The 19,426-nt window shown below is 37.7% G+C and overlaps 1 protein-coding gene across 1 annotated transcript in view; it reads right to left on the bottom strand.

Moving 5' to 3' along the window:
* Positions 1–19,426, bottom strand: part of PRKAR2A (protein kinase cAMP-dependent type II regulatory subunit alpha) — a 55,457-nt gene that overhangs the window by 22,678 nt on the left and 13,353 nt on the right. Inside the window, exon 2 of the mRNA XM_059856673.1 lies at positions 8,628–8,663. Within this exon, the coding sequence (XP_059712656.1) occupies positions 8,628–8,663 (36 nt within the window). The remainder of the gene's footprint in view (positions 1–8,627; positions 8,664–19,426) is intronic.

Genomic DNA, 19,426 nt, shown 5'->3' with positions numbered 1-19,426 from the left:
TGCCAAAAGTTTTAGCTTTTCCTTCCACTCTGCATGCTCACACATTGGAGGGTTATACTCTCTCACCTCACTGAAGCCACATGCTGCAGCAGAATAACGACAAACTCATGAGGTTATAAATCCTAGACTGTCATTTTTGATAATTTGAAAATTTACAGTTTCCAGAGAACCCATGATGAAAGCACTCTGGTGATAAAATAAACATCTGCATGTCTCTCCTGTACAGCTGGAGAAGCCAAGGGACAATACTGCCTGATTTCACAGAATCATCTGCTAACTAAACCACACCTGGGACTCCTGCACTTTGGGCTTCCATGTCTCAGCTCAACAAAAGAGCCCAGCATCCCATCAGACACTGGTGTGCTCTGGGACTTGCAGTAAGAGATAAGCCTGCATGAAAATTAAAACAACAAAAATCCTTCCATCGTGGTAGAGGACTAACAACAATAAGGAAGTTTCCCATGTGGATGCTCATTGGAGTAAACAGCTCTGACACTGACAGTAACTACCAAAAGCAAAATACTGCCCTTTCAATCTTAAAACAGTCATTTACAATTTGCTACTTCTGTTTCCAATTCCCTTTACTAAATTTAAATAGAAAACTGAAATGGAAGCAGAGTATTTTGGAGTTACACATTATTCCATGTGGTGAACCCTGGGAAATTCAAATGGAGCAAGCTTTATTCTTGCAAGTCAAGAAATCAGAAGACTGAAATGGATAAACATGCTGCTGACCTTGTTCAAGCCTTCTAAGAGAGCCTTACTGATGAGATAGTCAGCCATAAAAAAGGTCTCCTGGAAAACATGATGCTACTACTATTTCAGAGCACACAGATTCACAATTGTAGAAGAAAGCCTTCTGCTTTAATGATTCTGGTTTAGCCCATCACATAAATTTTAACACATTTCCAAATGTGTTACGTAAGCAAGGCAGATAGAACCAGGAATTCAGCACCAATAATGCTTATGTGCCTGAAACAGTGATACTTTCTCTGAGTTAAAAACAGCACAGAGAATGTTCACTTTCCATTCAGTTTACATCAGAACACCACAAGATCCAAGAAATGGCTCTAACATACACCTTCCCCCCAAAAACAGAATGTAGCTTACAGGCTTTTAGTTGCAAACTGTAGATAGAAAAGAGAATTTAGCTGAGGAATAAAACAGGAAAAGTGGTTTTCTAGTAAAGAAATAAGAAATTTTCTTTCAGTTTGCAGATCAAGGCTTTTTCTTTTTTTGTTTTATAAGTCAATTCTGCCATATGAACTGCTAAACCTGCAAGAAGGCAAACAGTATTTTAAAAGCATCTTGAGAAAAGTGCAGTAAAGCACTTTTTGCCTTAAAATTTCATTTAGCAATTTAGCTACTTCTGTCATCTCTTGTGACAGAGAACCAAAGCATGCCAAAGTGTTAAAAGGCACTTCTGAAATCAATTATATTATATGATTTCCAAAGATTTCTAAATAATGCCCAAATAGGTTAAAAGCCACATTACCCTGAATAGAACAACTAACACCTATTTACCTGGAGCAAACCAGGAACAATAAAAAATTAGCATGGCCTGACACAAAAGGATTGTGTGCAGAGGAATGACGTGGAAACCCCCAAGTCCCCGTGCTTGGAAACTGCTGCTTCCTTTCCTGGCACACTGGAAAAGCAGGAAATGTGGGAAGTTACTGTTGGACCCCTTGAGGAAAAGCCTGGCAGCTTCCCCCATTCCTGTGTGGCTACAGAGCAACTCCAAAGCCCTGGCAAGCACCAGCCAAGGCAAAGGTGTGACTCCTTCACTCATTCATCTCCAGGATCAGCCAACTCTGGACCAGGTGTTCTGGTGTTAAAAACTACCAAGTAAAGTTCCTGAAAGTCCATCCTTTCAAATTTAAATCAAGTCTGTTTAAACTTTTATGTTCTCCATGGATGGACAATTTGACCTATTCCACATTTAAACTGAAATTACAGCAACCTAAACTTGATTGAGTGTATTAATCAATATAGGAGCATAACAACATCTCTGACTCTGTCTAAAACTCTGTATTAAAACAGGGATTAAGTGCAGCCTTATATATTCACAAGAAAAATGCAAATCACATCTGACTCTGAGGTCACTCTAAAGATACATCACAGCACCAGGTTTTGCACCAAGTATAAAAGTGCCTTTTTTAGCCTGTATTTTGACAGGCATTTTGGGATTTGTGTGTTTGACCAACAAACCATGTTGGAATATTTTCATTTGGGCTTTAATTCCCATGTTAAAAACCATCCTGAGTTCAAATCAAAAAAAAAAAAAAAAAAAAAAAAAAAACAAAAAAAAAAAAAACAACCACCCACACCAATTCTCTATCACACAAAAGAGAAAAGTTAAATTCCAACCTATCAAAGGGAGAACTAAATTTTATTTCAACCATCACATGAAGGCTGATATTTTCAAAAGTATTTATGCATACAAAGATATGGACCAACATTTATGTAGGCTTTTTAAAAATCTTTAATGTAAAACAATTAATGGAAGTTAATCACTTGCACCTTTTGCTACCTGAATACTTTTGGAAAACTGATCCATACTGCATTACTTGCTTAAAAATGTGCATAGCTAAACTTATGCTCCCAAGTCCTAAGGGCTAATTTCAGTTAAAACATTTGATTCAAGACAAACAACTTCTAATTCTTATGCAACACTCTGGCCATGAACTATTATTAAGAAAGTATAAATAAAAAAGATGAAGGATTAATTGATTCAACTCCACTGTAGCACTCATGTGCATTAAGCAGACTGGATCAGATTTCTTCTGACCAGGAATTGCACTGACTTAAATTTGAAGTAGGGATGCTCACAGTGCTGTATTTGTCTTTATGTCATTAAAAAAAATCCTGCAGAATTGTTCACAACACTGTGAAATCCAAGTAATTGTGAAGTCATGACTATTAATTTCCAAAAATAAGCTTTTTATTATTCACTGAACATCAATCACATGCCAGGAATTTTTAAATAAGTCCCAATATTGCAAACAGAGAAAACAAGCTTTTTTTGTTAAACGAATAATGATTCAGACACTTTCTTACAGGAGAGCACCCACACAATTTATCACCACTTTCATCTGTCATCCCACGTGCTTGGCTTTTGCTCATATCAACACTTTTTAAAACTAATTTTTTTCACTGTAGTTATGATACTGGTTTTGCAATCATTAGGGCTAGGAATGAAGCACAGAAGCTTCAGGTTGTTGATACAGGAAAACTGTGCCTTTTGTAAAAATGGGGATTTTTGAACTCTGAAGCCTCTCATCATTTATCACCTGCCTGAAAATCTGTCAGCAGAAATTATTATGCTATCAGTGTTGTAAGATGGTGAATAATCAATATAGAAATTAATTAAATAGCTTCAAGAGAAGAAACCAGGTCATGATTTTCAAGTCAACCTCTGATAATCAGATAAATGCACAGCAAAGGGAGCAGCACAGAGAAAGTCAGTCATCACTCAGTCTTCCTCCCTTGATGATTTCAAGTGCTGAGCTTTTTATTACTGAAGTAGTAGATAGTATTCTGCAAGAGAAAATACTCAAAACAACCTCCCAAGAGAAGTGTTGCCTCTTGCTTCATTGCTACCATTTAGATGTCCTAATTTAACAGGGCCCCAAAACAGTCTTTTTTACTAACATGCTGTGTGGCAATAATTAACAGAAAAGCTTTATTAGAAAATTATTTTTGTTAAAGTTGTCATTTTAAAACACTAGAAGCTACTAAAAGGAATTTACTATGTGTAATATTATCATCTCCTGACATCTCAACTTGCCAGGGTGTGAAGAAAATGCTGTATTGCACTAGAAAGCAGAGAGGAATATCAGACTTTAGCAACATATGTACATGAGATGATTGCTCATCTTTGGCAGAAGCCAGACTAATGAAGAGTTCAAGGTAAGGAGTTCCCACCACCATCAAAATAGAGAAGAATCAGTGAGTTGGAAGAGCCAATAGTAAAGGCCCCTTATGGAAGCTGATGTGATGAGAAAAGAAAAAGGCAGAAACTGTCAGGGAATATGGATTTACACATTATTCAACAAACAAACAAACAAACAAACAAATCCCAGCAACACAAACCCAAAAAAAACTCCAGAACACCACACCATAGTGTCACATCAGATTGCTAGAGACAAGAGAAACATGGAAAGTCCTGATTCTGAACCCTGCTGTCCCCAGCATCTACTGGGGACACTGACAATTGGCAACTGTCAGGGTTCCCCACAATGCTAAGGTTTGTTATACACAGGAAAACAGGATTCAGTAACATTTCAAGAAAATTAACCTCTACACATGAAACCTTTATTCAGGAGCCCCATCTCAGGGGAGGGGGAGGGTTTAGCACCCAGCTCCAGGAAGAGATTTGATCCTTCTCACTCCACTGAGTCTCTGCTGAAAGCTGCCCACCAAAGGGACCAACTGAGGCAAGTCTTGTTCATTTGATTATTTTTTATATTAATATGAAAACAGGCACAGATCCTGACAGTCATGTTACTATTAAGGAAATAACTATTATATATTGCTTCCCTAGATCATATAGCTCAATTATTCTGCTTACAGTTGTTGAAGGTGAAAACTGCAATTTCATTCCACTGAGGCCAAAGGAAGGCTCATGAGGGAGTACAGGCACATGCAAAAGAGAGATATTACATCAGGTCACTCAGATAAACAGAAATAATTGTAGAAAAAAGATGAAAACTTTTTGTGACACGTGTATGGTACGGGTGTCATTTCGTCAGATTTTCCTATCCCAAGAAGAAATCAGCAAGTCTGCTGGAGAGTGGGTGTTCTGTGGAATGAATCAAAAGTGTCTAGAAATGGCAATACAGAAATGTATCAAAAAACTTGACTTTTCTGAAATATGCTAAAACTAAAAGAGGAGGAACTATGCACAAGAGAGACTCTAGTGGGCGTCACACTCTTCCTTCCAAAAAGACAATTAACTTTTCATTCATATTCTGCCAGGAGCAAAATTCTCCTCAGTATGTACCTACCAGTTGTTATTGTGGGACAAACATCAATGCTCTCTTCCTCTAGTTCTGAAACAGCTTTGATGTAACTGAGAAAGGAGGTATCACTGATTTCTGCCTCCCTGCACTGTGTAATCAGTCCCCAGCCAAGGACACAGATGCTGGTGTGCTCTGCAGCATTACAGAAAATGAACTGACCAACATCATTAAGTTTGTCAGGAAACCCCATGCTTGGAGGAAGATCAAGAAATGTAATTAGCAAGTATGAATTTCAACCCAGTCCAGTTCTTGGGAGGAAGGAATCTATAAGGGTTTCAGGCCATTCCATCCAAGGCTGGGCAAAGAGAGTCAGTCAGCAATCCATGTAACACAGGTTACCCTGGCAGAAGGCTCAGACTTTGCTAACTCAGAGCAACAGCAAGACAACTGCTCTGCTGGGTAATTAGCACTGAAATTGCATCACAATCCTTGGCACCCTGGAGCTAGGAAGTTTTCAAATTAGTGAGTTGGTTTTTCCCACTTTAGTTTCTACCACTGAAATAGCTTATGATTTTACTAGCAGGATTATTTTAATGAAGTCAGCCAAGCTCAGATACAAATTAGAGCTGACCAACTGTTTGTGTGCACACCATGGATCTCAACACGTTACATGGCCAAACATGCCACACACAAGCCAGCTATTCACTAGATTAATTTCTAGAGGAACATCAAGCTCTCAATTTCTCCTTCTCCCTCCAAGCATTCTGTGGAAAAGGCTGTTTCTCTTCATGAGAACACTACCACTCTACACTTCTATAAATAATTACATGAACATGATTAGATAAATCCCCCTCTTCCAGGATGACCCTCCTGCACAGTCCATTTTGAGTAAGTCTTAAAGAATGCCAGCTAAATATTTACAACATTGGTAGTATTTGCCAAAATAGTTTAGAAGTTTCATAACCAGAAATAAAACACCTAAATGAAAATTTAGTAATCATTAGAACAGATTTATTCTATGGGTTTATGTGTCTCTAGAATGTTCAACCAGGGGAATTTTGCACCAGGGGAATCATGACCATCCTGTTATCTGTAGGCAACTAATCACAACCAACCAGTAGAAGACACTCCAAGTTTAATATTAAAAAATTAATAAAGCAACTAAAAAGAAATTCTATAACTGCTATGTGTAAGAGAGCATAAATAAACACTTGCTAGTCTCCAAGAACACATCTGTAGTTGAATGGTTTAACAGAACAATTATTAGCCTGTCAAATTATATGTAACATAGACAATCACTTTATTGACTTTTCCTCTAATTAAAATTATATTTTTCTTTTATTTTTGACCCAGCGAACGAGGACAATGCTGTAATTCCCTAGGCAGCCAGATACTTAAAAAGAACAATTCTTGCTTGAATTTACTTCAATACATCCCATGTTAGCTTTTAAATGGTCTGTAAATCTCTGATTTTGTGCATGTAAATGTTGATAAAAGCAAGTAACTGAGCTCTGCTCTTCACTCCCCTTACAAACACACACTGCACTGGAAACACAAATATTGGTTGCATTGACTAGGTTCAACATGGACTAGCAGAAAGCTCTTCTGAAGAGAAGACCACAAAATGCAATTAAAAAGAAGAATTATGTGCCAGCTTTTCTTCTCCATGGTTTGTTCTGCTTTACTTTATTAGCTAAATCCAGAAACATGAGCTACTATGCTGAGTGATCTGTAAGGCAACACTGGTTTGGTGTTTGCTGGTATTTGTTGGTTTCTAAAGACAAAAGCTACCTTACAAAAATTGCAGAATGAAAACTTGCCTAAAACCTAATGCATCAAACACAAGTCAAACCAAATTCAGAGCACCAAACCCAGCAAATCAGTCACTGATTTTCTGGGTTTGGGATTATAAAATGTGGCTGCCTATGATGGCAGGGGCTGTGCTCCGTACCCAGCCTCATTCTTCTGCAGTTCTTGACAGAAACAGCAGCCATGAGTGGAATAAACCACCCCAGCAACAACCCCCACCCCAAACCAGCAGTTTCTCTGCTTTTCCTGCCAAGAGAAAAAAAACTGCATCTCTTTGTGTGCATATGGGTGGTGTTTGCATTGCCTTTGCATTTTAACAAATCCCACACTGATCATGACCTATACAGTGCATACAGAGAAAAAACTGATTTTTTTTTATATTGTGGAAAGTATTTAACACAGTAGTAATATACACATATTCTGTTATTCTTTGTCTCCATGACAATTCTAATATGAACTCTAAACTCTGAATATTTCTAGCTCTTCCAGAAGCAGAAGCATTATTAAGCAACTAAAGTCCTCCTTAATCTAATTGCACAAGTTAGCAATTCAATTTTACATTTGCCTTTTAGTTGTTCACATTAACCTTTAGACCCCCTAAATGAGAGAACCTGTTTGTTAACTAAGAGCAGCTCAGTACTGTGTGAGCACCAACACTGCATTTCAGTACTGCAAGTCAAAAAAATTACAAATGCTTTCTGATTAAGGCATAATTTTTTAACTTTGGGAATAACTCAGCATTTATTTAAATTTAAATCTGAGATGTATTCACTCCTCATTTCTAAGATTTTTCTCCAGCACCAGGTTCCAGGATGGATTAGTTTAATTAGCAGAGAAAGTGTCTTGGGCCTCTCCAAATACTCTACAATATAGGACTCTCAATATTTACAATCAGAGCACCAAACTCCACCATCCAATATACAATTTTGTCCTGCCTAGACTTCTCATGTAATCATATCTCAAAACTACAGCCCTGTCAATTTTTAAGGGTTATGAAATTCTTGTTATACTCAATTATTTGTTTGTAGTGGCATAAATAAACAATCATCTTTAATCATATCCAAGCAACTGGTAGAAAAGCAAATTAACTGCATGGGTATAAGGACATTTTGCACATAAACACATATTTATCTTATATATATATGTGGTATATAAACAAAGGTATTATCAACAATGCCCCACCACAACTAACATACCCAAGAACATGTCAGATTATCCACATGAATTACAAACAGAGCAGACTTGAAGTTAAAACCAGAGAGAAAACACTGAATACATTGGCATTTTCATAAAGATAATTGTTAAATCAGAATTACAACTTTCTAGACCAGCTAGATGTTGGTAAAATATTTGAAGACAAAAAAAAGTACCACATGCAAAGCAACTCACACTGCACCTCAAATGAAAATACAATGCTATACCTTCTCCTCAACACAACATTTTGTTCATGGGATACTCTTCAAAATCAACGTCAGAAAGGAATTTTTTGGGAGTTACAGCTCCTCATTAAAGCATTTCATATTGGTTGAGATAGAAAACAAACAAATAAATAAATAAGTATAATCTGTGTCTCTAGAACAAGTGAACAGCCACTCATTCAAAAACTATAAATATCAGCTGCACAATATAAAAAGGGAGCACCCCAATATTTCTCTTTTCACTTACTCTAAATGGGTTGACCATTGGCACCTACAGTGAATTAAGAAACAATTCTCATTATTTCAAACAAAAACAATGCAAGAATTATGAGACGTAAGGCAATAAGGGAAAGATAATTTTTAATGTACTTCCTTTAGCCTGATACACATTTCAAAACTATTTCAGATACTTTGAATTCTTAAAAGGAAACCATACCTGATACTCTTCTGTTGTATCGGTTAACAACTGGAGCTGGAAAAAAAAGAAAAAGAAAATTACACATTTGTGTTTATTATTACAAATATAATTAATTGCATAATCATTATATACTTCTAGTACACAAACCCCATACAAATCTCTTTTTAAAATGATCCAGTATAAAGCTTTCATCCATTTACTTGCCAGCCAGTTAAGTTTTTACTCAAAATGAAACTTCATATTCCTGAAGGCCATTACATGCTAAGATGGATGGTAAGTAGTTTTGGGTTGTTGTTTTTGGGGGGTTTTTTACCTAATTCTGAACAAAAAAAATACCTCTACAGATTATCCAATCCTAACCTACCATCAGCTAGCAGCCTCATTTACTTGGTATTACTGCCAAGCATTGCAGCACTTTAGGTCAGCTGTACCTCCTGAAGGTGGACCAAAAGCCAAAGAAGTTTTGGCCAACCCATTTTGTGCCCCCAGAGAGCCCAGGCTCTGCCCAGGCAGTGCTCCCCCAGCCCCTGCAGCCATCCAGCCCTGAGCAAGGCTGCCTCACACCAGGGCACAGCTTCAAACTGGAAAAGGCTGGGCAGGATCCATTGCTTCCTTGCTCATGCTGTAGCTCTACAAGGCATTTGGACTTTGGACTGGGATGAACTGCCTGAGTTCCACTGTGCACATCCATTTTGACATTTCCTTCAGCAAGCAGCACATTTTCCCCTTTTACAGTAACCAAGGTAATGTCTTTGAGAGCTGCTTCAGTCTCAAAAAATACTGAAACAAAATCAACTGGTAAAGTTTCACCCAGAACAAAACCAAAGCACTCTCTTCTCCTTCACCTTTAACAACCAACATCATTTTATTCTGACTGCTTCATGTTTTCCCACTTTTCTTCCCTTCAACAGGTAATTCTATTTTTCCTGATACAACCTGTAACTTTTCTGTTCCATTTTTTCAATATTCAAGAATTAGAGGAACCTTTATACCCCATCAATGCACATGCATCACAGAGCCAGATTCATTAAACATCCACCATGAAAATCTTAATGACCCCATCATTTCTTAGAAACTTTTGAGTATCTCAGCACCACCAGAATAGAGAGAACAATGATTACTTAACAGAGACAGAAGAGCTCAGCTTCTTTAGAACCACCCTACATCTACATGAAAACGCAAAACTGAGAATAACACCACAAAAAAAGAGATGGAAATTATTATTGTGTGTTGGTTTTTTTTTAATAAAGAAAATTAGAAGAGGTTGAAGGGGAAAGGAAAAATCAGGCTAATTCCATAGCTCTCAGCTAAATCTATTAACAGGGAGACAATGCTCAGCCTCAAAATAAGCTAAGGATTAAAAGCAAGATTATTATGAATTTTACAGTTTAGATCTAAACCTCTATAATATGACATAATCCTTACAAAAATAACACTGACACAGTGTTTCATACGTCAAGCTTGAAGAGGTTCAAAAACACTGAATAACAAACCTGAGAATTCAAGTAACTTTCTCTTCAAACCTTTCAGCAATTTATGACAGCAGGGACCCTTCCTGCAAATAAGGGCAGGATTTATCTCACTTGCCAAAAGACACCATGGATGGGAGAACTTTACCCCACCTTAAAGGGAAACAGGGATTGGGAATAGAGATCCATGCAGGTTTATTAAACAAACTCCTGCATCTGAAAGTCTTTATACATTTTGCCCTGTCCTTAACTTTTCCTCGTGGGTCTGTCTTTGGCTGCCAGTGGTGACACAAAACTGCTCTGGACAGTAATTTGCCCTGCAATAGTACACTCACATCTAACTGAGGGACTACTCAAAATTGGCCAATTTGGACCTGAAGAAACAGGAAAAGTCACTACTTTTGTCCTGAGATCCAATCAAATGCCTCCCAGTTCTCTAAGGTTTTGAAGAATGGGAGGACCAAAACAAATTAGTTCAGTTTCAACTACTAAGTCATTTATTACAAAAGAAAATACTAAATTCAAAACGTAATTTGCTATGTTTGCTGTACAAGCACCTCATCAAGGTCATAACAGTTTTCAGTAAATGATTAACCAGTTTCATGTAGGGATTCAGATACTTTTAATCAACACCATTAGTGAGTAAATACATTATTTCAGGTTCTATCTTGCACATACAGAATTTTTTCTTTACCTTGTGACTTCTACACCCATTTCTTGCTCATATTGAAGAATAACATTTTCATATCTTTGAACAGAATTAATGTACTACAGAATACTCTGGTGTGCTTTGAGTAACACAGAAAAAAATCCAACAACGTCTTCCTTTAGAATCTTGATTTTTTTATCCCATAGCAGGGTTCAGTGTCATCAAAACTGCATCAAGTTTTCCAGCATTAAAAATGAGCAAAACACATAACCTTTTAAGGGCAGTTAAGAGACTACTATTATTCTGCCTCCACAAAGCTTTTAAGATTAAAATGATAGTTTGCATCTCTTAAACCAGTGACAGTTCTAACATGTATAAAATTCACTTTTATGTGTTGTCAAATGACTATTTTTATGCTAAAGAGATAAAAATCTGACGTTTCCTAGTAGAGAAGATTAGTGAAGTTTTTTTCCTTCTGGCTTACCAATGAAAAGCTCTGTGCTTATGACTAGTTTCAGTATTGCACAGTCATACTGCCACTCCTATGGCACCCTTGTGTTTTGCCATTAGAAGTACACAAAGGAAAAGCCTGGCATTGAGCACTGCTAAGAGAAACAGCTCCTGAAGGTCCCACATACACCTACACTGGTCTGTGGACAGATTCCAAGAAATCAGATGGGGCAGAAGGGAATAATACATTTACTGTTAACACAGCCTACCTCTTAGACTGAGCACTAAAGGGCACCTAATGTAAAGCAGTGGTGATGGACACACCAATAACAAACTCCTACTACACCAGAGCAGCCCTCAGAGCACAACCCTGCCCACACTGTGACAAGAATCCAGTGAATCCAGCACATGAATCTGGTACCACTCAGAGATCTGGGATCTACAGAACAACATTACACTGCTGCTTTGAAAGAGGAAACAATTCTTTTTTTTTTTTTTTTTTTTTAAGAATCTCCAGTTAGAACTCCCCCCTGCTGCACACCCATGGGCCATGTTCAGTTTGAACAATGGGCCATGTCTCTGGTAATGATTTGAACGTTATTATATGTTCATTGCAAAAACTATAACGAGATTAAAAGATTTTGTTGTGAGATGATTGCATTGTAAACTCCCCATTATGTCAAAACCTCAGGTGCAGCAATATTCGAGTTCAAAATGTCTCATACCTTTGGCACAGCTCCTGCTTTTACTTGGCTCATGGGAACCAAGACACAGTAATTGGGTAAACACAACAAAAACTGAGGTAAATTAAACCATTGTACCAGAAGAGAGCAAAACGGCCCAATTTCCTCCCTGGCAGCCAAAGACAAGTGATTCTGGCACTGGAAAAGCAGATCAAGCTGTGCATTCCACAGTTCTGCCAGAACTGAGTCAGGACAATGATCCTACTCCACTGTTCAAGAAAAATCAGGGATGTCTGCTGAACATGTTCGTGCTCTCCATACTGTGATGAGGCAGACTGAAGTAAGCAGTAGATAAGAACACTTAACAGGTTGCTTCACACTGAAAAACCTTTCTTCCTCAAAGTAAAGGTATGTCAGTACATCAATTTAATAAAAAATATTTAAATAAATTGCATAAATAGGTCAATACTGTATATTCCAGAACCTAAATTCAAAAATGTACATTACATCAAACAGCAGTAGTGCCACACAGTTGGTGGCTACTACTAACTGTACTGCCACTTGCTAGAGGCTCCTTTTCATTGGGTTTTCTCACTTGAAAAATTAGGGATGTAAATCAGACACTGGGATTTTTAATTTTCTTTTTAATACTTTCCGTAAGTGACAAAACAGGAGTTTCTCCAATATCCTTCAGTTTGCTTTGGCATTGAGATTTACTTTGAAATATCTGATGCTCAATTGTGACTCTGTTTAACTTAAAGAGTTCTGACTCTGGTTATAAGCAGGTGTTAAATACAGCCCCTTAGGTGAAAAATAGACACAGATATTACCTTTTTTACTATTTTTAAACCAAATCAAACCAACAATTACAGTATTTAAGGCAAACAAGTGACAGTAAAACCACTCTTTACAACCAGACCTAAAAGCACACTTTTCCTACAGTGCGTGGGCTCCCTTCTCTGTCATTGACTTTGAAAAGCGACTGGAAAAAAAAACCATCAGGCTTTTTTAGATGTACACTACTACCATAACAGGGAAAGCTGTTTCTCAACACTACTCACAAGCCTGAAATGAACAGAAGTACAACCATCATTCTCCCAGCTACTGCTACCCACTTATTACACATCTTAATATAAATTCTTATAGAAAAAGACAAAACTCAAAAGATCAATTCAGGGTCACAGGAAAAAAAAATTCAGGGGCAGACAGAGGACTGGCATTCCAGGCATGACAGTAGAGTATGAGAGTATGAGCAGCAGCTACTGCTCTGTACTGGATGAACCCTGAAAACCTGCTTCTCTCTCTTCACAAGCACTTTGCTTTTCACTATGATCCGTGGACATTTCCTAATTTCAACCAGGGTAAAAAGTCACACTGTTTGTGATTCTGAATATGATTTACAGCAGCATACTAAGTTAAGCTACTGTGCACACAAATATTTAACACAGATTTTCTGTGTAATCTAATCAACAACTTTTGGTTTCTTGATGAAAGATGGAGCAAAGCTCATAGTAGGTGGCATAAACTTAGCATAGTACTCAGAGTTCAAAGAGCATAAGCACAAAATACCAGCTTTATTACAACCAAGTAGCACAAATCAGTGATTTACAGAGTACTTTCCCATTGGATCATGGCACAAAATCATCCTGTGTGAAGAGAGACAAAAAGAGAAACAGAATGTAAACGGTTCTAATTTAACAACTCAATTAAGTTTATCCAAACAACACATGAGTTAACACTATAAACCATTAAAGCTGAAATACCAGAAGCAGAGTGGAGTATAAATCTGAGGCATGACTGTCTCTCTGGAATGCTGTATCAAGTTACGATAAGGAAGTGCCAGACTACAGCTGTCAAACTGTTTTTCTACACACCAAGATGTTAATGGACTTACATAAATAGGAACCATCACAACTCTGAGAAAACTCATTGATTCAAGTATCAGCTTTTTTTAGGATTCCTGGCAATTAAAAAATAATACTAGAGCAGACAGAACTTCCATCATCAGATATGCAAGTGCACTTCAATAAATACCAATCTGAACCTTTTTTTTCAAGAGGTAAGTAAAAGAGAGCTCCCTCTGACTGTTACCAATAAAACAGTTGCACATAGATGATTTCCTTCAGGATGTCCTAGCTGGATAGTGGCACATTCTCACTTACCCCTTCCACATCTCTCCTTTATACGGTGGAGACCACAGGCAGGGCTACAAACTACTTAGATTTTTTCAGAGGCAGCTCTGGAACCCATGAGATCTCCTCAAAGCTTCTCTCAGAAAAGCATAACAGGCAGAAACAGATGAGAATTTTACAGACACCCTTTTATTTCCCCTTCTATTCCTCTGCCTACCCACCCCCCATAGAGGAGGATGGAAACTCAGAACCTGGTTAGACAGGCAGGAGAGACCCTGATGGTGTCAGCTGAAGCATGCCAGACACTTGGAGGAAGACAAAAGGTCAGGGAACACTAGGGAAGAAGTGAGTTTTCAGAGAACAAACAGAGGGAGCACAGAACATAGAACATCAAAAAATTAAAAAGTGGAAACCATGATCCACAATTGGGGACACACAGGCTTTGCTTTTCTGTAAAAGACTTTTACATCTATTAAGTTGGAAAACAATAAAAAAGATTACATTGCTATTAAACATTGTTTTCCTGTCTGCTGCTGTAAAAATAAGAGAGACATAGACACCTTGTTATTTCTCAGTATTGAAAACCAGCTGTCATCAATAACAAGAGAACAAAACATAAAAACAAAGTCGCAACACATCCTGGTCTCCAATTTAATTGATTTTCTTTTAATTTGTATTTAAAAATTCCTGGCAAAATGGAGAAGCGCCGTCTGAAAGCCTCATTTTAGAAGAGTCTCTGACCCTTGCTTTCCAAGTTTTTTAGAGCCCCTCTGATAGAAAGAATGTAGTAACTTCTGAAGGGAAAAACTGAGTCAACAAGCAAAGCATTCATGTCAGTGAAAGAAAGATGTTTATGAAGTTAAAACTGTTGTGCTATTTTGAGTTGGCTCTTTTTTGGTTTTCAAGTACAGTAGAAAAATGAATATGCACTCTGGAATGGACAGACTTTAAACAGCTGATCAATTCAAGAAAGAAATCATTGCTTGACTAACTGAAAAAAATCTGGGTGAATCTCTGGTTATGATGGCACTTCTTGACTAAGACTTTAAAAACAACACTCTTAAATCAAAGATCCTTGTTTCCACTGTATCCCTATTTCAACATTTCCTTTCCACAGCTGAACCCGAGCAATCATGCATGGTACTGCTTTCATTACATTTCTCAGCAGATATTCATTCTCACAAAAAAGGACCATAAGCCTGCACCCAGAATTCAGGGGCTTGTACAGCCTGACTGAAGCCTGAGCACAGGAGAACAAACACCTATCAAGCAGCACTTCACATTATCTGACATTGCAATGGCATGACCCACACAGCCCTCTCCTATTTCTTGCTGACACGTCTCAGATCAAGCCAAACACAGCACTTTTTTTTTTTGGTGTTGATTTTTTATGAGTGTAATCTACATTATGAAGATCAAAGAGATACCAACAAGGCATGCACTTGCTTTACAGACATGAAATTAGAAAAAGTCCCCGTGCTGAGGTACAATCTCAGCTAAAAGGACACATTTCACAGTGATTAAAGATATAACCATATGCTGATACTACAACAGAGATTGTCAGGGACTGAAATGAAAGACTTGGGAATGTTTTCAAGTATTAGAAAGACAAATCTATGCACTGCACAGAGAAAGAAGGATGCTGCAAAAAAACCCAGGAAAGTTAAGAAGCAGCTGACAAATCTTCAAAGCATTGTCAGAAGAAGCAAGACACTGGAAGGTACAACAAAGCAAGTGAAAAATGGAAATTTGCTTGGGCTTTAGGAGTAGGCTTAGAGAAGAAGGCATTTCAGAGAGAGGGAAGCTAAGGAGCCACATTAGTAATACCAGAAAAGTTAAGCTTAAAAACCAACATTAAGTAGATGATAAAAAGAAAAGATCCTGAACATATTTGAATGTGACTTTCACTGGGATTGTCTGACAATGGAAAAGCCAGAAAGGGTCAAAGATCAAAATGAGACTGTGGAGAAACAGAAATATCAGCTCAAGAAGAAATAACTGCAAATTTCCTTAAAATAAGTGCCACATACAGAAAAAGATACTGGCATCTTATCTAGGGAGCCATGAGGCATTTCCAAATCAGTAAGAAACATGGGCAACTCACCCCCATGACCAGATGCAGTGGCAGAGAACAGAAAGCCTCCTCTTTTTCCAAGGCTCCTGACTAACCCTTCCTATTTTACCAATTCTGCTTTCAAACCTCACCTCTTTATTTAGCAGTCTCCTGATCCACCAGAGATCAGAGATGGATGAGGCAGGAGGATTAATACCTCAGGGTACTTGGGATTTTTGAAACATCATGAAGAAAAATTCTGTCTGAAATCTTTTCATTACAAACTTCAGAGGTGCTGTTTAAAGCAACATTCCACTCTGACAAACACAGTTTTTTAAAGCAACACTTTCTGTATTTCAATTGGTTTTTTACTATGGTTTTGATTTCTAAGGCTTAACTCCACATCCTCAAACCTTCTGAAACATCAAACCCCAGACTTTTGATCAGATTTTTGTCCTGTGCCTAGTTGTAAGGTGCAATCACTGTTACAAACTAACAAAACTTAAACCTCTTTGGGGTTATTTGGAAAGCTGAGTTCCACTAAACATACTTGGAAGTCCTGCAGATAATTCCTAAATGAGTCATAAAAAACGTCATTTAACTATATCTAGCACATCAATCTATTTTTATTATTTCCAACTGCGCCACTTGCATAAATCTCTTTCTACAAAATAATTAACTGTATACAGGTGAATGCAATACAAAAAAAAACACAACACAAAAAAACCCCACCACAATAAACTTGAGTAAATTTTTTCAGTATTATTATAGTTACATTCTGTCACAGCACAGAGCAACGGCTAAGTACAAGGTCTTAGGTGCATAAGTCATTGCTCCAAAGAGAACATTGGAATCAGTCAAGGGGACTTGGTTTTCTATTTTCAGAAGCCTAAATAAAAGTCCCACCATTATTCTGGACATCTGAATGCAGTAAACACCAGAAAAACTAACAAGAGCAACAACCTACTGGGGGCCTCTCACAACTGGAGGTTAGACTCACCAGGCAATTCCAAAACTCCTCCCTAAGTGAGATGGTCCCCACATCAGCAGTCTGGGACATCCCCATCATACCCAGCTTCAGCGAGGTCCAGCTCTGTCTCACCTGAAGTGCTGTCCTCCCCCAAGCCTTCTGCACAACTCTGTTCTCAGTCCCAATCTGGTCTAGATTTCAAAAACACTCTTACCAAATTAATATTATCCTCAGGAATAGCACAGAGCCAACTTCTCTGAAAGAAGGCATGTATCAATACCATCAATGAACCTGGGAACTTTTTCTTCACAGTCTGGCCAGTAACTTTCAGAGTATTAGCCAGGCAATATAACTCTAATAGACAAATATAATCCAAATGCATATCTGGGAGGGAAATCTTCATAAGGTAATAGGGATGAAGTGGAAAATGCTATCACTGGCACTGGCTTTAGTGTTTATACAGCCTCAGGTATAAGCAGCTGTAAAATTACGTTTGAAAAGAGTGGAAGACAAGCATGTGACAGCTATGCTAATGGCACAAATGAAGCAGTGCACTGGCTTCATGTATTTCACACCTCCTGTCACTGCCTTTTCTATAACCTCTTCCCCCTGTACCCACCCCTCTCACACCCCCATTCTGCCCCAGATGAGAAGACAATTGCAGCTGCAAAGAAGAGAGGTACAATTCCCATCCCCACAGAAACTCTCCTACTTTCAGTTTCCATATCTCACTTACCGTGTTGGTTTTTAAGGCCTTTAACCAATTCCTATAACCAAGGCTTTACTTTGTGTCTCATGCACTGCCACAGAAGCATGATAAATACTTCAGCAACTAATACACACTTTCCCAGCTGGATTGCTGCTCGCTCCTGACAGTGAACTTTAGAGTTACAGTGCACCACTGATGTCCTTGTCATTCTTACATTCCCCAGTTCTGTTCTATCCTACCTGTGCAAGATGGACTTTTCCTGATACACTGCACAGAACATCTCCAAATCCCAGTTAAATACACACACATCTGTATATACACTTTCAAAGGGCCTTTTCCAATGAGCAATTTCTCAAATAACTCATAGACATCCTGCATTTCAACTATTATCTGTCCTCTAGGCAGAGGCATATTTTAAGGCACAGGAAATGTTGCACATATTCCTAATATTTTTCTAGGTACATCTGGCATTTGAGAAAACTTCAATATGGCATAATGCTGTATTTTTATTTGCATGTATAATGAAGAGTTGATTTCCTCCTATATGTAAAGAAATATGATGATGATGCACAGATATTCTTGTGGGTTAGCAAGGAAAAAGACAGAAAAAAGAAAAATTTTGACTGCCTATTAGTTTTCACCAGAAACACAATTTTACATTCACTGCATTGTATTTTAAAGAGATTCCATCTGCTCTGTCTGTAGTGCACATTAATATTCAGAAGACATCTGCAGTGTGCAGACCAAGCTTTTAATTGGAATCATGTCACAGCTACCATCACATAACACAGAATGTAAATGTTGGCTATCTGCACTTGGCAGCTGCTTGGCAGGCTCAGCATAAAGTCCTACTGAGACTGATAGTGTCTTTAAATAATGCAGTATCAGGATATAAAAGCTATCTTGAGAAATCAAATATTGACTATCATATCCATAACTAATATCATTTACTAGCACCCTAAACTACTTATAAGCAAAAACATGGTTCCTATTCAGCCATAATTTTCAAAGAGAGACAATAAATTGATACAAGTGAGCACTCACATCTTTCACTATGATAGATACTTAAGCAAATTTAACATGTACCCAAAAGGGGACAATGACAACTGAATTTCAGTGCAACCAAAATGGTGTAATAAAGCTCAATGCATTTATAAAAATCTAAACTCATCATTGCTAAGGACATGAGAGCACTTGAATAAAAATTCAATTAACAGGTGCACTCAGTGAATTAAGATACTTTCCTACAATGTCAGACTAATTACTCTAGAATGAACAATATAGTTACCTTTTCTTGGAATTAAAAAAAAAAAAAAAACCAACCCTGAGTCAACAGCATTATCATTTGCTTCAAATTCTTGCCAAACCATGGTAACACAAAATTACATTTTCCCTGTCACCTGCACATTTTCTGCTTGTACTCTGCTGTAAGTTTCTGACAAATTGGGGCAGTGAGCAGCAATCTACAGAGAGAGACCTGTATGTGTCTGTGTGCAGGTATAGACACACAAACCAAAGCTCTGTCCTATACAACCAACTGGTTGTATCTCTGACAAACTGATCTTAGATACCTTGGCAAGAAATTTCAGTCTATCAGTACGTAAGAATGACAAAGGAACTCTAAGAAAGGCAACACTTGCTTTTCACGAAATACACATTACCTTGGGGAATTTTTATTACACCACTTTTGCCACTGTACTAT

Source organism: Haemorhous mexicanus, chromosome 11 (assembly GCF_027477595.1).
Source record: "Haemorhous mexicanus isolate bHaeMex1 chromosome 11, bHaeMex1.pri, whole genome shotgun sequence".
Taxonomy (NCBI): Eukaryota; Metazoa; Chordata; class Aves; order Passeriformes; family Fringillidae; genus Haemorhous; species Haemorhous mexicanus.
Note: the sequence above shows the minus strand (reverse complement) of the source record. Positions and strands in the feature narration are given on the sequence as shown.